This window comes from Gobio gobio (genome assembly GCF_949357685.1).
Source record: "Gobio gobio genome assembly, chromosome: 13".
NCBI lineage: Eukaryota > Metazoa > Chordata > Actinopteri > Cypriniformes > Gobionidae > Gobio > Gobio gobio.
Window position 1 is genome coordinate 28,364,237 of NC_137106.1, and position 27,212 is coordinate 28,391,448.

Here is a 27,212-nt window from a genome sequence, read left to right on the forward strand (position 1 = left end):
TTTAAAAGATTTTGTGCAGATTCATATTTGCCTCTGTACTAGCTACATTATGGATAATGGATTGTCTGGAATAAATTATTGGTGTTGTGTTTTTCTAGTGGTTGTTTATGATAAAACAAACAACCACCAAAGGAGGAGGGAAGGCAATTTGATTAACTGTAGCCTACTAAACAGGGTAGAACTGAAACGATACTCTCACACTGCTAAATGATATAGCTCAATAATCTTATTTTACCGTAATTTAAGAGAAAAAATGGCCAATAGAAATAATTACCGGTAGTTAATACTGCCCTCTACCGGTCACAAAAAGTTTCACACGATTCCTTTGTCACTGGAAGAACTGTAGGCTTCTAACTGCAGAGTCCAGAATGAGTGAAGTTTGAAATCCAGCTCCCCCTTGCTGGACGTAATGGGTGGAGCTAGACGGTCCAACCACACCCAAAACATACCCATAACAGCTATAATCGCTAAAGATAACTCCACCCATTAGGTCCACAGAGGTGGAGCGTGACCTAGTCCATTGCGTCCAGAAAGGGGGAGCTAGACGTCATTTGGCTCTGCTGTAAGCACCACTTGGAGAAACTTAGACAATGTTTTTTTGCTAAACTGTAAAGACAGCGTCCATATACAATAAACGTACTTTAAAATTGCACGGTATTGTAGGCTATACTAAATCTTTCGGGGTTCCTCCAGCAGTGTCTTCGGGACAAACATTTCACCTCTGTAAGTGATTTCACACGCTGACGCTGGTGGGAGGATTCAACAGAAACTGGGGACACTATAAGCGCACTTTTACACCCCACAAATCCGGGACACTGTTGCGTTCTCTTTACGATGATTTTAGTTAAATTCGTGTGCGCGTTCATAACCAGGTCTTTATTCATCCTGGTCTCTCTCATCGGCGTCTGGAGAGTGAAAACAGTGAAAAATGACAACATGTACTGGTTACTGACTGTCCTTTACCTTCCTCTGGTCGTGGAGATGATCATCACTTTAAAACGAAGGAAAGGGAAAGACTACAAATGGTGAGTGACACACTTTCAGACAGATTATTATACACGATTTACAGTACTACTGACAGACACACTTCTTATCAACAGCTGTTGATCATTTTCTGCTGGATGGATTCACACTCTTCCTGGCGCAAATTACTTCTATTAAATATATTTGAAGCTGAATATATGTTATGGCTTTTATTTTTTATTCTTTAGTTCTTTTTTTCGCGGATCTCAGGTTGCAGTTATATTTTTTATTCAATTTTCCTAAAAAGTTATCGACATTCCTCACTCCCTCCCTCCCTCCCCCTCACCAACATCCTGCTAGACCTATTGTTACTGCTGACAGAGTAAAGGGTGTGTGTGAAAGACACGAGTATTCTACAATCTGAGTGGTCTTCTCCAGCAAAGACCTCTGCTCACCCAAAAATTAAAACTCTGTCATTAATTACTCACCTGTTGTGTTCTCTTCAGTGTTGTTAGAGAATGCATTGAGTTCGTGTTCAGTGATGCATAAAGTTTGATTGTGCTGAAGCATTCTGTTATGCCTGACGAATGGATGGGCTCGGGCACTTGGGTCTGGAAGGCGCGTGAAAATAAAAGTAGAGACGATAAGTCGATGCAACTCTCTGTGTCTGTGTAATCCTTACCCAAACATAACATTGGCGACGAAGATGGCTGATATTGTACTACCACCTCCTGCTCCTTTCCTTGCTCTACCTGGCGAGCCTCCGATTCCATGGACTCGCTGGTTACGGTCCTTCGAGACTTTCATCTTGGCAGTGGGGCTGACTGACGTGAGCGCAGCCCGCAAAAAGGCGCTGTTATTGCATTGCTTGGGAGCTGAGGGTCAACGTGTGCTGGGAACGCTTGAGTCGGACACCATAAGCGATTATGACACAGCCGTGGAACTATTAACCACACACTTTGCGGCCCCACAGAGCGCACTCTTGCGCCGTTTTCTCTTCCGCCAAAGACACCAGCTGCCCGGTGAGTCTGTGCAACAGTACGTCGCCAACTTGCGGGGGTTGGCCAGCTCATGCAAGTTCGGTGCGTTGCAGGACGAAATGATTCGCGACCAGTTAATTGAACATACCAACAACGCAAAAATACGTGAAACTCTATTATTAGAACCGGATGATTTATCACTGGCCCGAGCAATCACGATTGCATTACAAATAGAGAGTGCAGCTGCATGTGCATCGGCTTTGACTAAACGGCAAACAATCACGGACTGCCCAGCCCCCTCCCCCATGCCCCCATCGATATTACAGCCCAGCCAGAACGACACATTGGCAGACGCAGACTCCTCTGTAGTTATGCAACTGAGACGCCAGCAGCGGTCTCGGCCACGCCCACAAACACAAACATCACGGCCCTGTGACAACTGTGGATCTTCATCTCATCCATCTAGAGCACAGAACTGCCCAGCCCGTGGCCAAACGTGTCACAACTGTGGTAAACGCCACCATTTTGCTTCAGTCTGCCGCTCTGCCCCAGCTGAGTCAGTCCAAGCACCCACTATCATTCACAATGTTTACTCTGGACCAGCCTCATTTAAAGCATGCTCAGTGCGCCTAAATGATGTGTGTATTCCACTGCTTTTGGACACCGGTGCCAGTGTGTCTCTCCTGAACATGCACACATACAACATTTTCTTCAGAGCGCTACCACTTTCGGCACCCTCTGCTTCACTCTGTGGCTATGGCGACTCAAAGATTGACCTAGTGGGTTCCCTGCAGGTGACCGTAGGGTATGGCAACAAGATGGTACCCAGCTTCACCTTCCATGTCGCCCGTCGCGGGGCCAACCTGATGGGTCTGGATTTGTTCTCGGCTCTGGGATTCTCCCTAGTGGACACAAAGGGAGCTGCGATCCTGACAGTCTCCATACCTTGGCAGCAAAAGTGGCCTTCCCTGTTTGAAGGTTTGGGTTGCCTTACTGCTTTTGCCCACAAACCTCTCCTGAACCCTGCCATTAAACCAGTCATCCAACCACTCCGCCGCATCCCCCTGGCTTTCCGTGATGGTGTCTCAGCTGAGCTTAAGCAGCTACTGGACGCTGGCATCATCGAACCAGTGGATGCATCGCCCTGGGTCTCAAACTTGGTGGTAGCTCAGAAGAAATCAGGGGCCCTACGGGTGTGTGTCGACCTGCGAGCAGTGAATAAGGCAGTAATCCCGGACAGGTTCCCACTGCCTACTTCAGAAGAGCTCATTGCTCAGTTCTATGGGTCAACCGTGTTCTCTAAACTGGATCTCAGACAGGGCTACCTACAAGTACCTCTCCACCCCAGCAGCAGAAACCTCACAGCTTTCGTGACCCATGCAGGTGTGTTTCGCTATACGCGTATGCCATTCGGACTTAGCTCCGCCCCCAGCTGTTTTCAAAAAATCATGGTGTCGGTGTTGGCTGGTATACCAGGGGTGGCCATTTACCTGGATGATGTGGTTATCCATGGGTCCACTCCCGAGAGCCACGACGAACGCCTCAGCAGAGTCTTTGCAGCCCTAGCTGAACATAAACTAACAGTCAATGCTGAAAAATGTGTTTTCTCTGCACCGACCATTGAGTATGTGGGTTTCCGACTGTCGGCGGATGGCGTCACACCGCTTCAGTCAAATGTAGACGCCATACTGGCAATTCCCGAACCCAGCTCAGCTGCGCAGGTCGCCTCCTTCTTGGGCATGACCGGCTACTATCTGAAGTTCCTCCCACATTATTCTGCTACCACTGCCCCACTACGGCGTCTGCTGCGTAAGGATGAGCCATGGGTGTGGTCACAGGCATGCTCTGATGCGGTGCGTATGCTCAAAGTGCAGCTCACCACAGCTCCAGTGTTGGCTCACTTCGATATCTCTAGCCCCACCTTAGTGACCTGCGACGCTTCGGCCACAGCCATAGGAGCAGTGCTGTCACAGATCCAGCGGGGCGTAGAGAAGCCCATTGCCTTTGCGTCACGGGCCCTCAACCAGACGGAGCAACGGTATTCGGTGGGGGAACGTGAAGCATTAGCTTGCATCTGGGCCTGCGAGAGGTGGCACTTATATCTCTATGGCCGTGCCTTCACCCTAAGGACAGATCACCAGGCCCTGACTGCACTGCTTTCCACGTCTGGGACAGGCCACAGACCACTGAGGCTACACCGCTGGTCTGACCGCCTCCGCCAGTATAACTTTGACTTGAAGTTCACCCCTGGCAGGGACAATGTTGTGGCTGATCTACTGTCCCGCTCAGCTCCACCCCACCCGGACACACACACACACGCCGACACGGACCGGATGGAACGGGACATTGTCCAAATGTTACACACACCCCTCCAGGCCGTCATATCATTGCAAGAACTGAAGGAGGCATCTGAACAGGACCTGGCCCTTTCCCAGCTCCGTGTATATATCCTGAATGGGTGGCCTCAGGAGGTACCAGAGGAGCTGGCAGCATTTTCCAGAATAAAGCAAGAGCTGTCCTGCTGGAACGACACCTGTGTGGCACGCGGCCTCTGCACAGTCATCCCCAGTACCCTGCGTGCACGCGTCTTGGCAATGGCTCATGAGGGCCACCTGGGTATTGTGAAGTTGAAGCAGCGCTGCAGAGACCGGGTTTGGTGGCCAGGGATAGATAAAGACATCGAGGCCCTGGTGAAAGACTGTGCCGCCTGTCTCTTGAGCGGTAAGACGGGTCACCAGGCCCCCCACCCTTACAACCTCTTGCTTGGCCATCGCAGCCCTGGGACCACCTGCAGCTGGACATATGTGGTGAGATACAGGGAGTTCCTCATCACCAACGCTTCCTAGTGGTTGTCTATGACCTGCACTCGAAATGGCCCGAGCTCATTGCCACCAGCTCTGTAACCTCTCAGGTCATAATTAACTTTCTGGACTCTCTGTTTTCCCGCTGGGGCCTTCCAAATACCATCACTACTGACAATGGCCCGCAGCTAATCTCGGCTGAGTTTACCACATATCTCAAAAACAAGGGTATTCGTCACATACGCACGGCATACTATCACCCCCAAGCTAATGGTGGCGTCGAACGCTTCCACCAGTCACTGAAAAACAGTCTCAGAGCACACTTGTTCCAGGGTTGGACCTTCTCACAGGCCATCCGTCACACACTGCTGCACTACAGGGCCACCCAACACTCTACGACGGGGGTCTCTCCAGCTTCCCTCATGCTTGGCCGTGAACTCCAGCTTCCCCTCGACAGGCTCAGCCCCTCACTACCTCAGGAACCACTACCGAGAGTTAAGGCTGCTGTTGCTCGCCAGCAGAGGCGGATGAAGCAGAAATTTGATCTCTCAGCACGTGCTAAGGTCCCTGACATACAGGCCGCAGATTGGGTCAGGGTCTGCAGGCCCCACAGAGACAACAAACTCGCATCATATTGGTCTTCCCCTCTCCAAGTTACACATCAGCTGGGCCCAGTCACCTTCCTGCTCAGTGATGGCACGCGGTGGCATGCAAGCCGCCTCCGCAAAGTGCCGCGCCCGGCACATACAACGGGTATCGCATCTCAAGCCACACCCCCAGCTTGGCAGGACACCCCAGGGTTTCAGCAGACACCTCAGATAGCTCCTGCACAGGCTCCAGACATGCCTATCAACCAGCCAGCTGAGATTTGTGCCTGCCCATCACAGGCTGCCCAGCCTCATCCACATGTTTCCCCACGGCCTGTTCGCACTCGTTCTCGGCCGGGGCACTTACAGGACTTTGTGTCAACATTTCATGTTTGAAACCCCGTAGGAGGGGGGGAAATGTTGTGTTCTCTTCAGTGTTGTTAGAGAATGCATTGAGTTCGTGTTCAGTGATGCATAAAGTTTGATTGTGCTGAAGCATTCTGTTATGCCTGACGAATGGATGGGCTCGGGCACTTGGGTCTGGAAGGCGCGTGAAAATAAAAGTAGAGACGATAAGTCGATGCAACTCTCTGTGTCTGTGTAATCCTTACCCAAACATAACATTTCGTTCTAAACCTGTAAGACTTTTGTTCATCTTCAGAACACAAATTAAGATATTTTCAAATGAAATCTGAGAGATTAGCTACTGTCCCTCCATTGACAGTCTACGCAACTACCACTCAAAAGGTTCATAAAGAGATTGTAAAACTGATCCATATGAATTTAGCGGTTTAGTCCAAATTTTCTGAAACGACACGATCGCTTTAGGCCTATATGATGAACAGATTGAATTTAGCCTCTTTTTTAAAAAAAATATCAACATTGATCAGCAAACATAAACAGAATCTGTCAATGGAGGGACAGAAATCTCAGATTTCATCTAAAATATCTTAATTTGTGTTCCGAAGATGAACGAAGGTTTTGCGGGTTTGGAACGACAGTAATTAATGACAGAATTAAAATTTTTGGTTGAACTAACCCTTTAACCTAAGTCCGCTTGAAAGAAACATACAATGAATAACATCATAGTTAATGTTCAGTAAAGTGTTTTTTAGGTTCTGTAAAAATTATTCAACCATCTTCTGTCATATTTCAGGTTTTCTCCAGCCATTCTATTGTTCCTCATTAGCATTATTCCATCCATATGGATTCTAGAGTTACATCATCAGGAAAACAAAGCCATTGACCCTCAGGTATCATTCTTTCAGTGAAATTTTGATGTGTATTTCTGTTTAGGGACAGTTCACCCAAAACTATTTAAATTCTGTCATTGTTTATTCATTCTCATATCGATCCAAACATGTCTGACTTGTAAAACACACAATTTTATTCACATTCTAATTCTGATTCATTTTTAAATGAGGACAGCAACTTTGTCCCAAAAATGGATAATTCGGAAATTTACTCACCCTCGTGTCATGCCAAACCTGTATGACTGTATGACAAAATTAGATATTTTGAAGAATGTTGACTAGTTTTGGTTCCAATTAACTTCCACTATATTTTTTCTATCATACAGGGAGTGCAGAATTATTAGGCACGTTGATTTTCTGATCATATTTTTTTTCCAGGCACATTTGACCAATTCCAAACCACAGTAATCCTAATAACTACTATTTATTTAGTATTTAATAATGTATAAGTGATATATAATTGTTCATGAAGGCTGGAAATGAAAATCACCTTATATTCAGGTGTGCAGAATTATTAGGCATGTTTTCTTTTACAGATAAATTGAGCCAAAAAAGAGATTTAACTCAGACTGAAAAGTCAAAAAGTATTAAATGCCCATGAGAAGGATGCAATACTAATGCAATACTAGACATTGCAGTTAAGGCATGACCATTGGACAGTGAAATGCTCGTTGGGTCAGCAGGATCTGACAAAAACAGGTGGTGAAGAAAAGACACCTATTAACCGCAAAATAATTAAGAATTAAGGTGAAGAATTAAGGGTGAAACCATCAGGAACCCTTTAGTCTCCAGCGCCACCATTTTCCAGAGCTGCAACCTACCTGGAGTCTCCAGAAGTGCAAGGTGTCAGGATCTCAGAGACTTCAGTTAGGTAAAGAATCCTAAAAAATGACCCCCACTAGATAAGAATCACAAGCTGAAGTGTTGTAAAATACATGAAGCCTGCTTTTTTATAGGCTTTATAGGTTTTATAGGTTGAGAGTGACTCTTGAAGGACCAGCACCACATCCTCTAGTACCACTGTTTGAAGAATTCATCTTCCAGAATCTGGCAGTACGTTTTGGGAGTTCATTTTAGTCCATCCTGAAGTCCGTTTTGCAGAGATGGACTAAAAATGAACTCCCAAAACGTACTGCCAGATTCTGGAAGATGAATTCTTCAAACAGTGGTACTAGAGGATGTGGTGCTGGTCCTTCAAGAGTCACTCTCAACCTATCGGTCCATAAAGCCTATAAAAAAACCTTCTTCATGTATTTTACAACACTTCAGCTTGTGATTCTTATCTAGTGGGGGTCATTTTTTAGGATTCTTTACCTAACTGAAGTCTCTGAGATCCTGACACCTTGCACTTCTGGAGACTCCAGGTAGGTTGCAGCTCTGGAAAATGGTGGCGCTGGAGAATAAAGGGTTCCTGATGGTTTCACCCTTAATTCTTCACCTTAATTCTTAATTCTTTTGCGGTTAATAGGTGTCTTTTCTTCACCACCTGTTTTTGTCAGATCCTGCTGACCCAACGAGCATTTCACTGTCCAATGGTCATGCCTTAACTGCAATGTCTAGTATTGCATTAGTATTGCATCCTTCTCATGGGCATTTAATACTTTTTGACTTTTCAGTCTGAGTTAAATCTCTTTTTTGGCTCAATTTATCTGTAAAAGAAAACATGCCTAATAATTCTGCACACCTGAATATAAGGCGATTTTCATTTCCAGCCTTCATGAACAATTATATATCACTTATACATTATTAAATACTAAATCAATAGTAGTTATTAGGATTACTGTGGTTTGGAATTGGTCAAATGTGCCTGGAAAAAAAAATATGATCAGAAAATCAACGTGCCTAATAATTCTGCACTCCCTGTATATTGGAAGTCAGTGGGAACCAAAAACTGTTTGTCTTTATCGTCTTTTTTTCATTTTGGGTGGACTATCCCTTTGCATACGTTTTTGCAAAGTCAGTGTAGCCTTAATATGCTCATATATAAGATGATATTCTTTGTGTCTTTTTCCTCACATTAAACTCTTCTCTGTAATTTTTGTGTCTGGCAGTGTAGGAAACTGGATTCTTGGGAGAATGTCAAGAGCATATTGCCTTCAAATGGCACTAAGGTTAATGAAACACTAAAGGTAATCTTGAAACTTATTATTTGCTTTTTTATTTTAGGTTTTTAATTCAAGGTTTACTGTATTACTGTATAAAAGTGACTGACACTGACTGTATCTGCTATATGTGTAAATAGCAGATCCTGTGACCCACAACACACACAGTTTTCCTCAGAATACAGAATAGGAAATGGAGCCCTTTGTCCTGCTTTTCACTTCCTCTGTCTTTCTATATAATTAGAATGTAACATTACTTCAGATTTAAATAGAAGAAATAATGATATATCACTAATATTTGTACTCCCCAACCTTTTGCTCTGGTTTTGGTGAGATTTCCTTTAAACATTGCCATTGTTTCATGGAGAGGGTGTCCAAAATGCATGTTGAATATTTAAAAGCTCTTGCAAGAAGTCTTTATTATGCTGGTTATTCATTCTGCCTCTATTCCTATAATGAGATATTATTATTATTGGACCTTATTATCCACCCTCTGCAGGTCCAAAGACCAGGAAAACTTGATATTTTCTCTTCTTTTTCACTTGGAAATTAGATCTCATACAAAATACAAATGATCCATTTATCTGATGTAATTTGCGGTCTGAATGTAAGTGCCATAATGCTGAACCCTTTTTTTACAAATATGATTCATACCCTTGTGATTGTGAATTTCGATTCATGTTTCTTGGAAATGAAGCGACTATTCCTCTATATGTTCGGTGGTTTGATGTGTTTAGCAATTTATAAATAATGTGTCTGTATAATTGTCAACGAGGGCTGCAATAAAAAAGGAAAATAGGCTATTTGCAAGCAGTTTTCTTTAATAAACTCAAAATAACAATACTCAGAACTGCAAGATAATAAACACAGCGAACAGAACGACCACATATATTAGACGAGATCAGACAAAGACTAACTGAAGGAAATGAAATGAGGGCTACATGGATAAACACTAGGGCTGAATCCGAAATCGACCCCTATACCCTTAAATAGGGCACTACTTGAAAGTGCACCCATTAATAGTGGTGTCTGAAACTATAGTGGACGTTATTGAGTGCACTCATTCTATCCGCAATAACAGTGTACAGCCGATGTACACACAACAGCTGTCCGAATTCGCTCACTTGTTTTCATTCACTCCTTCAAGTGGAACGGTATTAGTGGACTAAAGTAGGGAATAGTGAATGAGGGTTTAGGGTGTGCGTTTTCGGATTCAGCCTAGAGATGAAACTAGGTAATTCATTAAACACAGGTGTGACACATGAAGGCAAACCAAAAACCATGGTAACAAATAAACACAGACAAAGGAAACTGATCTAGAAACAGTGAAAACCAACTCAAACACAGACCAAGGTGACAATAATATTGTGTTGTGTCTTTCAGCACCTGGAGAGCATGCTCACCTCCGTCTGTCCGAATGACTGGATTCTTGCTCTTCATCAAGTTCTGCTTATTCTTCTCATCCTTGGAAAGTGGCTCCTCCCACTAGGGGGCGGAGTAACGCGTGACGAGCTGTCTCAGCTTTTGCTCATCTTCGTTGGCACGGCGGCAGACATTCTGGAATTCACTAGTGAAACACTCTCTGATGTCAAGTGGGTACTTCCTGTTCTCAGTCAATAGACATACACATATACACATATACTATTGTTGATGTGCACTACCATTCAAATGTAGGTTTTTTTTAAAAGAAATTAATACTTTCATTCAGAAAGGATGCAAAAATCATCGTATCACCGTTTCCACAAAAATATGAAACACTTTCAACTGCGATGATAATTAGAAATGTTTATGAGCACCAAATCAGCATATTAGAATGATTTCTGAAGGATCATGTGACACTGAAGTAATGGCTGCTGTAAAGCCAGCTTTGCCATCATCACAGGGATAAAACCCATTCTGGATTTGATGATGGTTATTTGTCCGGACCATTCTCAGGTGCCATTTGTGCCTGAAAAGATCCATTTCATTTGAAACTGTTATTGCGGAGCATTCAGTAAATCGTATTTCTCATACATCACTTATATCACAAATTTCACATAATAACTGAAATGCCATCCCAAAGAGGCACAAAATCACTTTCACTGACATTTACCTTTGACTTTTCCAAGCTGGTGGAATGACCAGCCTAACTCAAACTTAAAGGGATAGTTCACCCAAAAATGAAAATTAGCCCGTGATTTACTCACTCTCAAGTCATCCGAGGTGTATATGACTTTTTTCTTTCAGACGAATAAAATCGGAGTTATATTACAAAAGTCCAGGCTAATCCAAGCATTATAATTGCAGTAATAGTTGCTCTGTTTTTGAAGTCCATAAAAAATGCGTCTGTCCGTCAAATAATGTGCTCCACGCTGCTCAGGGGTGTTAATAAAGGCCTTCTGAAGCGAATCGATGCGTTTGGGTAAGAAAAATATCCATATTTAAAACTTTATCAAGTAAAGTTTCGGGCCGACCGCCTTCCGCGTTCAATATATGGAAAAATTGTTGTAAGTTCCTCTGCCAATCGAAAGACTAACGCGACCAGGTAGGCTCGTCATGACGTCACGTACACATCTTGAGTTTCACTTTCAACTTTCAACACTTTTCCATGGAAGGCGATCGGCTGGAACTTTACTTGATACAGTTTTAAATAGAGCAACTATTACTGCTATTCTAATGCTTGGATTAGCCTGGACTTTTGTAATATAAATCCGATTATATTCGTCTGAAAGAAGAATGTCATATACACCTCGGAGGACTTGAGGGTGAGTAAATCATGGGCTAATTTTCATTTTTGGGTGAACTATCCCTTTAACTCAAACGATGCATCTTTTTCGTCAACACTTGACCCATTCATTTTCTAACTTTCTTTTCTATTCAATTTCTATTCTATCTATTTTTTTCTATAGAAAAACAACTTGCTACTGTGCTAGACTAACTGGGACTTGTCACAGCCCTTACATATTGTTGCCCTTTTGTTGGCTTAACTGCTTCTATTGTTCTCATTTGTAAGTCGCTTTGGACAAAAGCATCTGCTAAAGATTAAATGTAAATGCAAATTTTGTGTTGTGTGGAAGGAAAACCAGTTACATTCAAAATGTAACTGGCATTTACTTGCAAATATTAAATGACATTTTCTCAGAAAATCCTTAAAGCATTTTAGGGGGAAAAAAGGCAGATTATAGTTTATTTTTTATGTATTTATATTTAATCCACAACAGTTTTAGGAAGAATAGTGATTTTATAAAAGTATTATTTTTTCTTTTGCATTCCTCACTAAATTAATTTGAATCAATCATATAATGTGACTACTTTCAGGGTCTTTCCTGTCAGTGATATCAGTAGTCATGTGCACACAAATTACCCGTTTCCTCAAAATAGGCGGTCGGATATTCAGAGTTGATTGTATTACGCCAACTGCTAGAAAACAGAGATACAGTAAGTATTGGTGTCTGAGAAAGAATCTGCTCTCTGTTATGCCAGTCATAATTCCCTACTGATTTTTAGGTTAAGAGATAGACTTGCATATAAATGCTAGTATATTTTGTGCAAATCTGCATAACACATTCTTCACTTTGTGTTATAGAGAGAACAACCATCAGCTGGTGTATATAATCTTGGCGGTGTGGACGTGGAGTATGTTGCAGTTTCCTTTGCATCTGGCAGGTTTGTGATAACGTGCTTAACTGTGTTAACATCTCAAAAGTCATAGATATTGCTTTGAAAAGCAGAAAATTAACTATAAAATGGTTCAGGATCCCTCAAGAACCCTGCTGTCCTATGGAATTTCAGTTTGAAGCTCAGATATCGTGAATCTTTCATCCTGCTCCATTAAAAGTATTGTTCTTACCCTTGGATCTCACACAAACTAGAGATTTGGGACGCAACTCAAAGTAGTGTAACAGCGCTTCAGTCATTTGTAGATCAACAGCATGTGTTTTTGTTTAGTTATGCTCTGTGCATGTTTTTGGTCCTTTGAGGAATGAGAGTTTTGGCAGCTACAGTACATGTATTTATTACCAAACCTCATAGAAAAAAGGAAGGGCTGGATTTTCTTGGATCTTTTGAACCATTTTCTATAAGTGCAACTGACTTTTAACTTCTGCAAACCTCTGCTCACTGCTCTGTAAAATGGTGTCATTTAAATTAAATATGTTTTTTGTTTTCTATAAACACCCAGAAAGGCACATAACTTTCTTTTCCAAACTCATAATGGATTAAAATCACCCATTAAAGGGGTGGTAAAACACATTCTTTCGAAGGCTTGACTGTGTTTGTGGGGTGCACTGTAACATGTGTTCATGCTTCGTTTTTAAAAAAATTCATTATTTTTCATATATTTTACCTTTATTCTACACTGCTCTGTCCCTCCTTGTAAAAACGGTCTGATGGTTTCCAGGTTGTGTGAAGCCGGTCCCTCAAAAATACGCAGTGGGCTCAGATTGGTTAGCTGGCCTGTTCCCCGCTGTCCATTATGTCACATTTTCCGGTCTTCTCCTCCGACCCCTGTCTGTCTCGTGCTTTGATTTATGATGGGCAGCATATATCTGCTGCAAATGTGACCTGTTCCCCGCTGTCTCATACACACATGCTTATAACATGTTGTATGTTAAACGCACTGCAACGCACCCCCGTCCCTAGGAAAGCTGAACAAAGTGGACCTGCAATCCGGATGAAAATAACAGCGTTTCGTCGGCATTGCGGCAACAACACTCCAGCCGAAACAAAATGGCCTCGCCCCCCCTTATTTAATATTCTCAGAGGAGGGGTTTATGTAAATATTGGGGCTGTTGATGTCACCAACCCTTGAGGAATGTCTGTAGTCCCTACCGGCCTTTTGCTGTAGTCCTTAGAAATTGATTTCTTTAAAAGCAAATATCTCCCTTTGCTTTAAACTTTGAACGTTGTAACTTTGCAGATGTTGATTATGCTCAAACAGCAACATTACACGCTAGCTAAAGTTAGAAAAGTGAAATTGTGGTTTACCACCCCTTTAAAAGAAATTGCTGTGCAGTCAGAAAGACTGTCATAGTGGCCCTCTGCCAAAACTGTAGAGACTGCCATATAAACTCTAGTAAAATCCAACAACTTCAACTTTATTGAAAAACTTTTTACAAAGTAACTTTTTATTGAAATAGTGACAACGTGAACTTTATACAAAGCACGATGACTTTTTACTCGATGATTAGCTTTGTCTAAACTTGGCGAGTAGGAGCATTTCCACCCAGATTCTCTGCTACACAAGCAAATGCATTAACACAGCATTTGTTTGTCACTACTGTTCAAAATTTGGGATCAGTAAAAAAAAAAGAGAGAAGAAAAATGAATGAAAATAAGTCTCTTATGATCACCAAGGCTGCATTTATTTGATTAAAAATACATTAAAAAAGTAATATTGTTAAATAAGTTTTCCATTTTAAAATGTTAATAATTCCTGTGATGGCAAAGCTGAATAATTTTCAGCATCAGTGTCACATGATCTTTCAGAAATCATTCTAATATGATTTGGTATTCAAGAAACATTTTTTTATTATTATCGATGTTGTAAATAGCTCAATTTTTGTGGAAACGGATACATTTGTTTTTCCTTCAGGATTCTTTGATGAATACAAAGTTCAAAACCACAGTTTTCATTTCTCTCTTTCATGTATGTTACAGTTGTGACATCTCGGCCGCAGAACCCAGATGAGCCTAAGGGTGGAGAAGGCTGTTGCAACGTGCTCTTGTTAAGACACAGTACAGATATTTGGAACATCGTGGAGAGTTTGTTTATCCAGGACGGGCCCTTTCTCGTGGTGCGTCTTATTGTGATGATATACTTTGATGTGTTCCACCAGATGTTGGTCTTCTTTGCTATCAAGAACGTCCTAGTGGTTGTCCTCAACCTCTACAGGCTCATTGTCATCTGTCAAGACTTTAGACCACTACAATCATCATCATCCTCCTCTCCCTCAGTCTGAAGGGAAAAAAGAAAAGAAGTTCAAATGAACTTCATCATCGTTTTACTCCTTTAATATACCAATGGATTCTATTAACTGTGCTGGATGGTTTGCTTATACCGGCTGTTTTCAAACTAGGGTCCAGGGACCCCTAGGGGCCCACAATTCAGTGATAGGCAGTGTTATTTTAGTATCATTGATAATTTGATTGTATAATTTATGCAGTTTTATTAATTGCTGATTTGAAAGCAATAGAAGTTACTAGCCTTACAAAAAATGTTATTCATAAAACTGCAAAAGATTGTTTTAGTCAATGACATCCACTTGTTTCTTCCCGGGAGGCGTAACTTGTTGTAGTAGGCTCTTCTCTCTTTTGTGGCTCTTCAAACAGTAGTAGTTTTCAACTACCTCTTTAAGTGGACGAGTTTAAAACTTTTTAGACCGTTTACGCCTGTATTTAGTGTCGTCCACTTGTGATCCGATCGATCAAAACGCCCCGTTTACACCTGGAGGACTATTATTCTGTTGCACGGAACTGAGGAACAACTAATGATGGCATGGTTTGATCTTTGGTCGACCAATCAGTGTTGGAATATTCAAAGATTGAATATTCAAGCTGTTTATTAATTTTCTACCCTAGAATGTAAAAATTAAGAATCATGCCAATCAAAAAACAAATGATACACTGGCCAAATACGATATTATTATAGTTTGTATTAATATTTTGAATTAGTTTTGATTTATGTTTAATTTGAGTAATTTTGTGTCATTTTCATTATTATCTATAGTTTATGTTTTTAGCTATTTTAGTACATCGAATTAAAATAAGTTAACATTTTTTATATTTTATTTCAGTTAAAATGTATTTCAAGTAACACATTTTTTATGTGTGGTTTTAGTAAACTGTAATAACCTTGGTGCGATGGGGTCCATGGAACAATTTAGAGAAAATCTGTGTAAAAAATAATAAATAAACAAAAATAAGATTAAAATGTATAATTAAGAAATAAAATAATTTAAAATGATTTAAGAATGTATTTTAATAAATAATACATCTAACAGTATAGTGAGTAGGGGGAAAAACAATGTAAAAATAAAAACTAAATATCTTCCAAATAACAATTTACACATATTTATAATAGTAGTTTTATAAACTGTATTTTTAGGATGGGAGCCCTCGCACCAGGACAAATATATTTAGGGGTCCATGGCATCTAAAAAGTTTGAAAACCCCTGGCTTATACTGCTCAAATACACATTTATGGATGACAGTTTGGTATATTTTGAATGTTGTGTACTACCAAACTTGGACCAATTGTAGAGTTTAGATTATGGCACTCATTCTTTGGTTCCTAATTTTAAAATATTACTTTTATTGAGCTTTCTTAGCATTTTACAATGTTTGTATACCTGTCAGTGTTGTGAAATAATATTCTCTGCCTCAAAAACATTGAGAACTTGTGTGAATATAAAGAGGCAGATGCATTTATCTGTTGCATACATGTGTGTTAAAAGGGGTCTGCCCATGCATGATTACTCAAACAGTGTGCATTCCCATATGACTCTGATACTGATACTCTTTGCGTCACTCTGACCTGAGTGACTGAGAGATTGTTGGCCTTTTAGTGGAGAGTCTGTAGTTGATTTACAATCGTTCCTAGATCATCCTTCCAAAGTACCCTATTAAACCAGAGATAGTTAAAGCACATGAACACAGCTGTAACCAGCATGTGTCTAGTAATATCTGCTTGTGAACCTATTAAAATAAATGTTTTTTTTTGTAGTTTGTCTCAAGCTGGATTCTGTTTATGTGGGATGATTAATGCTGGATATCTGACCTTTGGGTTTCCATGACTATTTTAACATTGTGGGGAAAAATTTGACATACATCACGCCTTTCTCACACAATATCTCTCTTGTCTTCAAAGTATACACACCGGGTTGGGTGGTTGTGTTTATGTCTGTCCGCATCATCAGGTTGTTCCTGAAACATGCACACATCCCCAAAGCAGGAAAACACTAATGACTGTTAAACATTTCATGCAAGACTAGTTTTCTATTTTTATCCAGTAGGGGAAACAGGATATAGCCACAAAATAAGAAAAAAGAATAAAACAGGATACCGGCAAAGAAAGTTAGATTTAAATGGACAACCGTGGCAGTTTGACCTACTATACGTGTATATATATATTTTTTTTTATGTTAAGAAAAAACATGTTACACTGAGACCTTTGATCAGGAGATCAACTCAGTTCTATTGGGTTAAAAATAACCTGTGGACACATTTACTAAACAACCCCTATTTTCTCAGCAATACATGGTATCTACTTACTAAAGGGGATGTAAGATGGTTATACATGTTTAGTACTGGTTGAGAAAGATAACAATAAAATAATCATATTTTGAAGCCTTTTCATGTTCTGAACCAGTTTAAAACAATGTCTTTAGATAAAAAATAATTTGAACCAATAGAAGCAGCAAAATATATCTACTGATAAAATAAATGATTATTAAATCAAAATAAAATGTCATGCAGTGAATTCTGATCACTGATGATGAAATCAAATAACTTAAATCTTTCATTAAAATTGATTTTTTAAGTCTCCACAAATACTCTGCACTAATAAAACTTCCATGTTCGTTCAAAAAGTGCCTGTGACAATTTGATGAAAAAACGCACAAGGGTTTTGTTGTTATGAATTGAAAAGGCTGTACAGTACAGTCTGGACTATTGTCTGCTCTCAATCTTATGAATATTCATGATGAGTGCGAGTCTTTTCTCTATAGCACCCTTTGTGAATCATTACATTGCAGAGCTCTTAGAAAAGTCTAAAATGTCAATGTGACTGATTTAATGACTATAAATATACTGATAATACGCAAATACATCAATTTCAAAGAGTATATCTGACAGACATGAGAACTGATAATGGGCTTTATTATTTAACATGGTACAATCAGGAGCTGAAAAAAGAAATTGGTTAGAAAGTGCTTTTAATTTGCAATATTTGTGTGTCCAAAGTTATTCAAAAAGGGGATAGGTTCATGTACACAGTCATTTAGAGCTTGCTGTGCAATGACATTTGGAGTGATATCTTTGGAGCGAGTGTAAGGATTTCTCTTATACACCCTTAATCACTCAAGTCACTGTTTAAACAAAGAGGTACTATCCATTTAAGAAAAAAAAACAATATTACATGAAATGTGATGTGGTCTGTAGTGAAGCTGCTGGTATTCAACGGTTTTCGGATTGGGCATGGAGAATCAAAAGATTTCATGAGGGAATATTATCAAATGCTTTTCTCTCCACATTTTTCTGGCCAACACTTTGGGAAAATTACAGAGAGCAAAAATGCTTTCATGCTGAAAGAAAAATGAATGGGTCGAGTGTTTGTTCTTCAGTGCTCTCTTTCACTGGACTGCAGAACACTAGTTCCTTACTGATGATCAAATGGTGTTGCACACCAAACACTGAGCTCATTACGTGAGGGTCAAGACGTTCTTAAAAGATCTGACTCACAAAACTACAATGGAGAAGTTAGAAAAACAACTAAGCAGATTTTATAGCCATCTTCATTTATGGTGAATAAGAAACACATAAGTTTGGATTTTCCCACACACACAGTAGTTCTGCAGACACACACCGTCTGCTCTAGTATGGACAGAGCGGGGGCGGGGAAGGGACGGGGAATTAAAGAATTTTTCCACAGAACAGTTTCACTTACTTACAGTTCACTTATAAATGTACAGCATGGCGTTAACAATGCCAATTGCATGAACAAATAAAATGTACAAACGGAATTAGGGGTGCAGTGGATCATATTACAGTGTTTGAATCATGGATTGGATCAGCAAAATAAATTACAATTAAAATTCCGGCACAGAAATGTAATTAAGTGTAAAATAAAACTGTCTAAATTAAATGTACATCAGTTGGTAACACTAAAATAAAGGGTTACACTATTTTAAGGTGTCACTGTTACAGTGTAATTATATATTTAAGGTACTGAGTAATGTTAATTAGGCTAGGAATAGGGTTTGGTTGAGGGTTAGTCGCATGCAATTATGCATAATTTTTTGTTATTACTATGGTAAGTAGATGTAACAAGGACACTGTAAAATAAAGTGTTACCAACCAATTAATCTTTGTTGAAGCTGTTTTGTTGTTTAACATTAATGGCAAACAGTAGCTGGTACCTAGTGCACGGATCCAATATAATGATACACATCAGGGGCCGTATTCACAAAACATTTTATCTTACCACTAAGAGTTCTCCTAAATGGCAGTAAAAGTTCTTAGTTATGAGATTTCTCTTAAAACCTATCCACAAAGCTGCTGAGAGCAACTTTTACTAAGGAATAGAGAGAAGTCTTAACCTCGTCAACACGCTTACTATGACCACGATGATTGGCTGATAGGGGAGGGGTCTCTGTCAGTGATTTAATTATAGAAATATTTTGTTGAACAAGGTTTCATGTTGCTATATTCAAATAAAATGTTTGAAATAAGAATGTTGCCATATTCAAATACAGATTTTAAAATAAAAATGTTGCCATATTCAAATAAAGATTTTATAAAGTAGGCCAAGTGTCACTAATTAAACTAGTATATGTTCAGCTAATTGTCAGCCTCTTACGTGTGAGAGATTGCAGAATTGAAGCGACAAACGATGTTTTATGAGTAGTTTGTGAGTAGTACGTTCAAATGGTCTATCTAATCAGTGCGAGAGGAGGTATATACACAGCTGAGAGCCGACTCACCTAGTTCCCTCGACAGTTTTCTGCATTCCTCCACCACCCCGTTCCTCACTCATGGTCTGCAAGCCGGGGCAGAACTCTGGGTTTGGGCTAAAATCCCAGCTCGGAGCCCTCAATCCCCTTGGACAGTGCCCCTAATATGCTTTTTTTTTATTGGTAAGTGTGAATCGTAAAAACAACTGCCACAGACAATTCTTTAATATACATTATCACTATTGCCTCAATGTTGTATAGTGTGTTTGGGCGGATTGCGGCAACAGCCAGTAGGATTGTTTGTGATTTGGTCTTAGTGACTTAGGAGTCACTACTCCTAGTGTTTCATGGATTTAGGAGCTAGTTTTAGTGCTAAAATACTCTTAGATCAAAAATTTAGGAGTCCTAAAAACCTAAAAAAAAAAAAAAAGAAGCCCATTATTTTTAAGAGCTTCTCCTAAATCTGCAAGTTAGGAGCTACTTTTAGCCTTAAGATGTTTTGTGAATGCAGCCCCTGATTTCTTTCTCCCCTGTTCACTTGAGACATAACATACTGCGTTTACAAAGTACTTGACGTGACAGGTATTTTGAGATCATTTTTGTGTGTCCATTGAAGCGCAAGGAGACGCTAAAGAGAACTCAATTCCATGTTTGCGGTTCTGTGAGCTTGAACGTTTAAATTGGCAGGACTTAGAAACACTTGCAAATGCTAAACTATCACTCAATGATGATTAAACTTTGCAACTAATCTGCAAATTACACACATGCCAAACCGTGTGGCCTGGTCTGCATATCAAGTGTATTCGTGTAAAACAGAAGACATCAGTCCATGATGGGATCCTACAAGTGCTCTTTATTGAGAACACCTTAGTTTATTCTTGTAATATGTAATTTCAGGTCCACAATACACGTTTTATTTACAAACGGGTGTTTTATGTAACATATAAAACAGGATAGGAAAAAGACATACAAAAACAGACAAACAAAAGTAGAAAAACCACCCAATAAACAAACAAACCTAAGGTTAATTATTGCATGTCAAAAGATTGCATTACTGCAGGTTGAGGAGTAAATCTACATCTCCAGGCATTCTGGACTCCCAGAAGTCTAGAGTCAGATTCATTATGACCCCTTAGTTCACATTGCTTTAGTATGGATGTGTATGTGTGATATAAGGGTATAAGATCTGAGGTGTGTTTATATCTTGAGGTTACTGGCTGGAAGACTGCTCTTATCCAAATCGTCAAAATACGGATGTGTCATTGCTTGCCGTGCCGAAATCCTCTTTGGAGGGTCATAAATCAGCATTTTCTAAACAAAAGAAACAAAGAAAATAAATATGTGAAGAGAGAAAAGGAGATAAACCCAAACAGATGAGTAGGACACCAGTGTGTCAGGACACACTCTTACCATTAGCAGGTCAATTCCATTCTTGTCTAGGTTTTTCACTGTGTTGGCCAGATTCCCAGATTTCCACTTTGGGAAGGTATTCTTATAATCTGGTAATGACTCAACATCTGGCCAGACCTCATTGTTAGGGGTTCCCAGAGTCCTGAACACAAATTAACCACAGGAGGGGGAACATTTTTTCACAAAAACGCAAAATATATATATATATTCCAAAAATAATAATAATTATAGTACTACATAAAAGTAACCAGTAACTGGTTGTAGCATCTTCACAGTATTGAAGCAGCACACTTTAACTCAGGACAACTAATACCGTTAAACCGATATAATTTAGAAAAATACTGTGATATAAATTTCTGGTCATACCGCCCAGCACTGGCGGCAAGTAAAACTGCATGAAATGTCTGTTTTGTTGATAATCTGCACGCAAGTGTATATCAATGTGATTTAAATATGTTTTAGTACATTAATGGATCTTGAGAGTGTAAATTGCTTTGCTCTCTATATAGGCCTCACAGAGCCTTCAGATTTCAACAAAAATATCTTCACTTGTGTTCCGAAGATGAACGGAGGTCTTATGGGTGTGGAACGGCAAGAAGGTGAGTAATAAATTACATTATTTTAATTTTTGGGTGAACTAATCCTTTAAATAAATAGCATTTTAGACTATCGTCTGTTAAAATTAAACCGCAAAAGACTATTTAAATATGAATTCTGAATGATCCTGTGTGAATGAATGGCACAGACGCGCAGTTTCATTTACCATTCACACACACAGCGATCTGAACTGTGCCCGAGCGCGTTTGACCCCCAAAGTCTGGTTCGTTTGACTAGTGAGATCGCTCTGTACTGTGCCCAGGCGCGGTTCGTTTAGCTGCCCCTGGCCCGCTTGGAAGAGGTGAGCCAGAGCACAGTTCAGTGGGACTCAGGCAAGGTACGCATGTAGTGAGAGCGCTAATCGTGCAGAACAGCTGCTATTCGTGTGCTCTAATAGACATTTGCGCCAGGGCACGGGACAAGTCGTCATATCATACACACACAGAAACTCAAAGGTCTTCACAGAAACCGTCAACTTTTAAGTTCAGTTTAATTTGAAATTCTGACAAATATATTACTGCTGTACTAGTTTATTGAGCATTTTCTTTTAACAGTTTTCAGTAAAATTCAGTGTAAAGAACGATTCACAGCGCTCTATTCTCCTTATATGCAAAACCACAGACCTTTATCTACAGAAGCACAAAAAATAAATAAAAGACTCAATTCAATGGCCAATTTGTGCTCTATTTGAGTTGAGTGCGCGCTGCTTTAAACCAAGCAAATGATAAACTTTAGTGAAGCACTGTCCGAGCGTCTTTCACAAGCTCTGTAAGGTCATTTAAACGAGAATGAACGCTTTGGCGATAATACATAGACTGACATTGTGTGAAAATGCGGAGAGTGTTAAAACAAATGCGCCTCCTAAATATATAAATAGCCTACCTACACGTATCGATTTGAATGCTTGGCATCGATGCATTGTATTGTTAGACATTAGATTGATGCATCGATCTTTGTTGATGTATTGTTTCCCCCTGCCCACAGCACACTGAAACCTGAAGTTTAATGTCAGATCTTAGATAGCCGAACCACTTCCACGCCATCGAATTAGTCTTTCCTTTCTTCTGCCTTCTCATTACTTGGAAGCTCATTCAATCACGTTTGTATTGCGGTCAGGGGTACTCATTTTGTAACTAAAACTTGCTGCGTTGGATCTTACTGTTGGATCTACTGCTGCTGAGCACTGGCTGCGTTTCTGTGATGTACGTCATCAAGCAAGTAGCCAATCGTGTTCAGGGTAGGGTTGCACCAGTCGTTCGTAAGTTCTTTCTTAAATTGGAATGTAAAGTCCACACTAGAGGCTTAGTAACTACTAGATAGTTTGTAACTAACTCTGTACTTTTTTCGGTTGCACCATTTGTTCTTAAGGCAGGACGGAACTAGTAGGTCGTAAGCTCTCCGTAAAGTAATGTGTAGTCGCATATGACGTTTACCCTCAATGATCCAATAGCAGCCTTCAAATACGTGAGCAGAAGTTGTGTTGAAATACTGTGAATTTCAGTGTCCTTCATTATTAAAACTTCTTTTGCCTCACTTAACCAATGGTAAAAATAAGTTTCCATTAAATATACTTAATCATGAATAACATAAGTGCTTTTATATATAAATAACATTCAGAAGCATTCAGTATATGAAACGACATTAACAAGGATCAATAAATAAATACTGAAAAAAAAAAAAAAAAAAAACCATAAGAAATTACATTTATTGATTATGACTGATTGCACATTTTTTGACATCATGACATGCACAACACGGACCGTTGGGACAGATTCACGCAGCGGCGCGCACAGTTTTGGATGGTTTCGTGTTGAAGAGCTGCAAATAAAGTAATCTATTCACATAATGTTTAAATGTCAGCATTATCATATATGTGTAAAGAATTGAAGTCTGTCATGTAAAACAAGAGCTTATTATGCTGTTCAGTCAGTCTGCTTTATTATTGCAACCATTACTCCTGATCGGAGGCTTCCGTAAATATTTAGTTTATACGTAGAGTTACGCTTCAACTAAGTTTAATTGTGCAACGCAAAAATATTTAGTAGTGCGCAAGTTGTAACTTAGTGCCCATTTACGTCAAAACTAGGCTAAGTTGTAACTCACGCACAACTGGTGCAACCGGCCCCAGCTCTTTCTGACGGCTGCGCCCTGAACGTCAAGTCAGTGAGAAGTGCTGTAATGTATATATTGAAATATCGGAAATGTGTTTAAAAATCATACGACCGTTATTGAAAAAATATATAAATCGCAATATATATTGATATTGAATTATTGTCCAGCCCTACATTAAATTTAAAAAAAATTATAATAAATGTATGCTTTTATGAATACAAATAATAAGACATGCATTTTGATTATTAAAATATAATCAAACCATTCAAATTAAATACAGCAGAAAAAACAAAACAGAATTGGGTAAAAAATAAAAGAATTTGAAAATGAAAATAAAATGGGGCCTCAAAATATGTAATTTTTGTTAATTTTTATAAATTGCTGTTAAATTGTATGTTTCATGATTTCAATTAATTAGACATGGTTTTTGATTATTAAAATTTATTTCAACCATTAAAATTGAGTCCAAAAAACATTAAAACTTTCACTATTCAACTATATATATCGGAATTTGAGAAAAATGCATTTCATAGGGCCCTATACAGATAAATAAAAAAATAAGAAAAAGAAACAACACAAATGGAAGCAATGTATTGCACATCCCTAACTTTTTCTGCAGGACAGTGGTCCTCCAGGACCGAGTTTCGACACCTCTAGTATAGGCCTACCTGAAGATCCTGAAAAGCTGGTCTATTTCTGAGTCTCCATGGAAGAGTGGTTTCTTAGTGGCAAGTTCAGCAAAGATGGTACCAATACTCCAGACGTCTACAGGTGTGGAATAACGTGAGGCCCCCAGCAAGACTTCAGGAGCTCTGTACCACAGGGTGACAACCTGTGCAATCACACAGTGAGTAGAAGCACGAAAGCCTCATTGATTACAAAACCCTTTGAGCAGAGAGAAATTGCTGTCATTCTGAGATGAGATGTGTGCATGTACCTCATGTGTGTACACTCTGACCGGGACTCCAAAGGCACGTGCCAGCCCGAAGTCTGCGAGCTTAATCACCCCTTTATTATCAATCAGCAGGTTCTGGGGCTTCAGGTCACGATGCAGAACTCTGCGACAGTGGCAGAACAGAATCCCCTCAAGGATCTGATACAGGTAACTCTACAAAGAGGACACACACACACACTTACAGTTACCTCCAGGTTCAGACTCTAACCTTGGGACCTACTGTAAAAGGCAGGAATAAATCAATATAACCCAGATGAAAAGTAGAATTTATTAATTTGAACGTGAAATAATAATCTGTATAGTATTGAACATACATTACCGTTCAAAGGTTTGGGTTTGGTGGGATTTTTTTTTCTCTTATGCTCACCAAAACTGCATTTATTTGACCAAAAAATACAGTATTATGAAATATTACTTCAATTTAAAAACACTTTTCTATTTAAATATATAATGTATTACTGCTCTCCAGATTTTCAGCAGCCATTACTCTTGAAATTGTTGAGCTGCTCAATTTGAGGAAACCTGCAATTTTTTCCCCCAAGATTGTTTGATAAATATACATTTCAAAACAACATTTATTTGAAACAATTCTTTGTGGCTTTTGACCAATTTAATGCATCTTTGCTGAATAAAAGCATGTCTTTCAAAAAATAAAATAAAACTGAATTTTGAAAAAGTGAATTATGGTGAGCAGAGCCAATCTAAAGCAATATAAAAGTAACTATATTACTTGTGAGTGGACTAAGTTTTCAAGTCCAGTGGGGTTCAAATGTCCATGTTAATAATAAAAAAGAGAATTTAAAATTTGGTTTAAATACTGGGATTTTATATATATATATATATATATATATATAAGGTTGGGATGTAAATGACAAAGAAACACGTAAGATTCTGCACCATCAAATCATAATTCTGCACTTAATAATCAAATAAGCTAAGCAAAAGTGTGACATTGATCATGTGAACTCATGTTATACACTATATAATGCACCTTGACCAGCATGGGCTCCATGAACTGGCCAGATGGGATGGAGTCCAAATACTTCTTCAGATCCATGGACAGAAACTCAAACACCAAGTATAACTTTGACTCCTGCATCAGCACATCTAGCAGGCTGTGAAAAGGGGAACAGAGGGTGAAAACATACAGAGGTGAGTACATAAAGTAGTATAAACCATAATTTTCCAAAGCAGTTGTTTTGTCAATCTGTGAATCGGAATCCAGATTCTGTAAGCTTACTTTGAGGTTTTGGTTCTGCTTTGTGTAGATAATGATGTTATGAAATCTCTTTGTATCATACCGTACAACGTTTGGGTGCTGAAGCTCCTTGAGGAGGGAGATTTCTCTGACGGCAGTGCTGGGCACTCCCTCCTCCTCACTCTCAAGGCGGATCTTCTTCATAGCCACCACCTGTCCAGTGGTTTTATTCCTGCCTTTATATACCACACCATACGTACCTAAAGAACACATATGTACATGGATTTATATTAGACGTCTACAGAAAAAATGACCAGAAACTCTCATGCAATCTTATATTGTACCTTAAAGCAAACTCTGCACACTGAGAGACCAGAGAACAATGTAAAAGGTTGTAACGTTATACATCTCAAATACTAAAGAAAATCACAAAGACTCAACTTACCTTCCCCAATTTTCTCTATCTTCAGATAGTCATCCATTCTTCCTCAACACACTTTTTGAGGAAAAACAAACGGTTGAAAAACTTTAATTTATGACAGCATAACATTTGCAATTAATCAAAAACTTACTGATCCCAACAAGAACTCGCAGACAAACGAAGTTACCTAATGTAATATGGCATTAGATGCATAACTTACATGTACTTAAATACATAAACATGAGGTATACAAGGCTGACTTAACACATTTTGAACTTTCCATTACAACTGTTAGCCTTGACATCGCAAATATAATCATAACATACAGTTACATTTCTGACTAATCATAATTTTGTACTTAAACACGGTCCCATTTTAAATTCATTTCTTTCAAATGAAAATGTTGCCACGTTAAATCAAAAGGAAACGGAAACCAGGGGAAAAGCGATAAAGACCGTGATCTGCTGTACTATATTAGCAAATCACATCATCTAAAAGATTATTTTCAAGTAAAAACTGCATATTAAAGTTAAATGACTAAGGAGATTTTTGCCCAGTGGGGCCTGAACAACTTTAACGTTCAACGACCAGGATCAAGATTGAAAACAGGCAATCACCTTCATATATTTAAAAACTCACCTTTTCTGTCACTATATCTAATCTGGATGAATATCCAAACCCTCCTATTTTCTATATTGATGAAGTTTTTTGAGAAGAGAAAGAGCGTGCGGATGTTGTATCTCGCTGAACTGCGAGTTCCTTGATTCAAACTGGCCGCTTAGACGTAATTCAAAAGCAGCCAATCGGAATTGTCGGTGGACTTCAAACTAACCAATCAGATGGTAGGGCGGCTAGGAGCGGGAGCATACGTACGTCCGTGTACGTGCGCGTGCACAGTGGTTTGTTTGTTCAATGCATGTGCAGGTAGGGAAATAAATTGTGACCCCCACCACAACGTTTTTCCACTATGACAGATGTCCGTTGCTACAAAATCGCTGGTAGTGTGGTCAGGAAAACATTTTTTAATCTATAGGTTGTCCTAAAAGACAGACTATCCAATGCAACAGACTAAAACGTCATGACATTCAGAAATGGAGATTTTTTTTGGAAAAATATATTTTATTCATATTTGATGCTATGTCCTCTGTAGAGGACACCAGGACCCCGTTATTAAGACAATAAAA

The 27,212-nt window shown here is 39.5% G+C and overlaps 2 protein-coding genes across 2 annotated transcripts; one reads left to right on the top strand and one right to left on the bottom strand.

Moving 5' to 3' along the window:
• The first annotated feature begins 536 nt into the window (after positions 1-536).
• On the top strand, positions 537-15,562 carry tmem26a (transmembrane protein 26a). Its single transcript, XM_079832487.1, has 6 exons — positions 537-1,025; positions 6,488-6,584; positions 8,636-8,713; positions 10,070-10,278; positions 12,252-12,331; positions 14,324-15,562. Exons 1-6 carry the CDS (start codon positions 835-837, stop codon positions 14,623-14,625), a joined length of 957 nt encoding a protein of 318 aa, XP_079688613.1. The 5' UTR covers positions 537-834; the 3' UTR covers positions 14,626-15,562.
• Positions 15,563-20,169: 4,607 nt separating this feature from the next.
• cdk1 (cyclin dependent kinase 1) lies at positions 20,170-26,800 on the bottom strand. Its single transcript, XM_079832486.1, has 8 exons — positions 26,668-26,800; positions 26,053-26,103; positions 25,711-25,867; positions 25,401-25,524; positions 24,392-24,562; positions 24,123-24,286; positions 20,746-20,887; positions 20,170-20,646 (listed from the first exon to the last, which is right to left on the bottom strand). The coding sequence occupies exons 2-8, from the start codon at positions 26,087-26,089 to the stop codon at positions 20,533-20,535; spliced, it is 909 nt and encodes a 302-aa protein (XP_079688612.1). The 5' UTR covers positions 26,090-26,103; positions 26,668-26,800; the 3' UTR covers positions 20,170-20,532.
• Between the last annotated feature and the right edge of the window lie 412 nt (positions 26,801-27,212).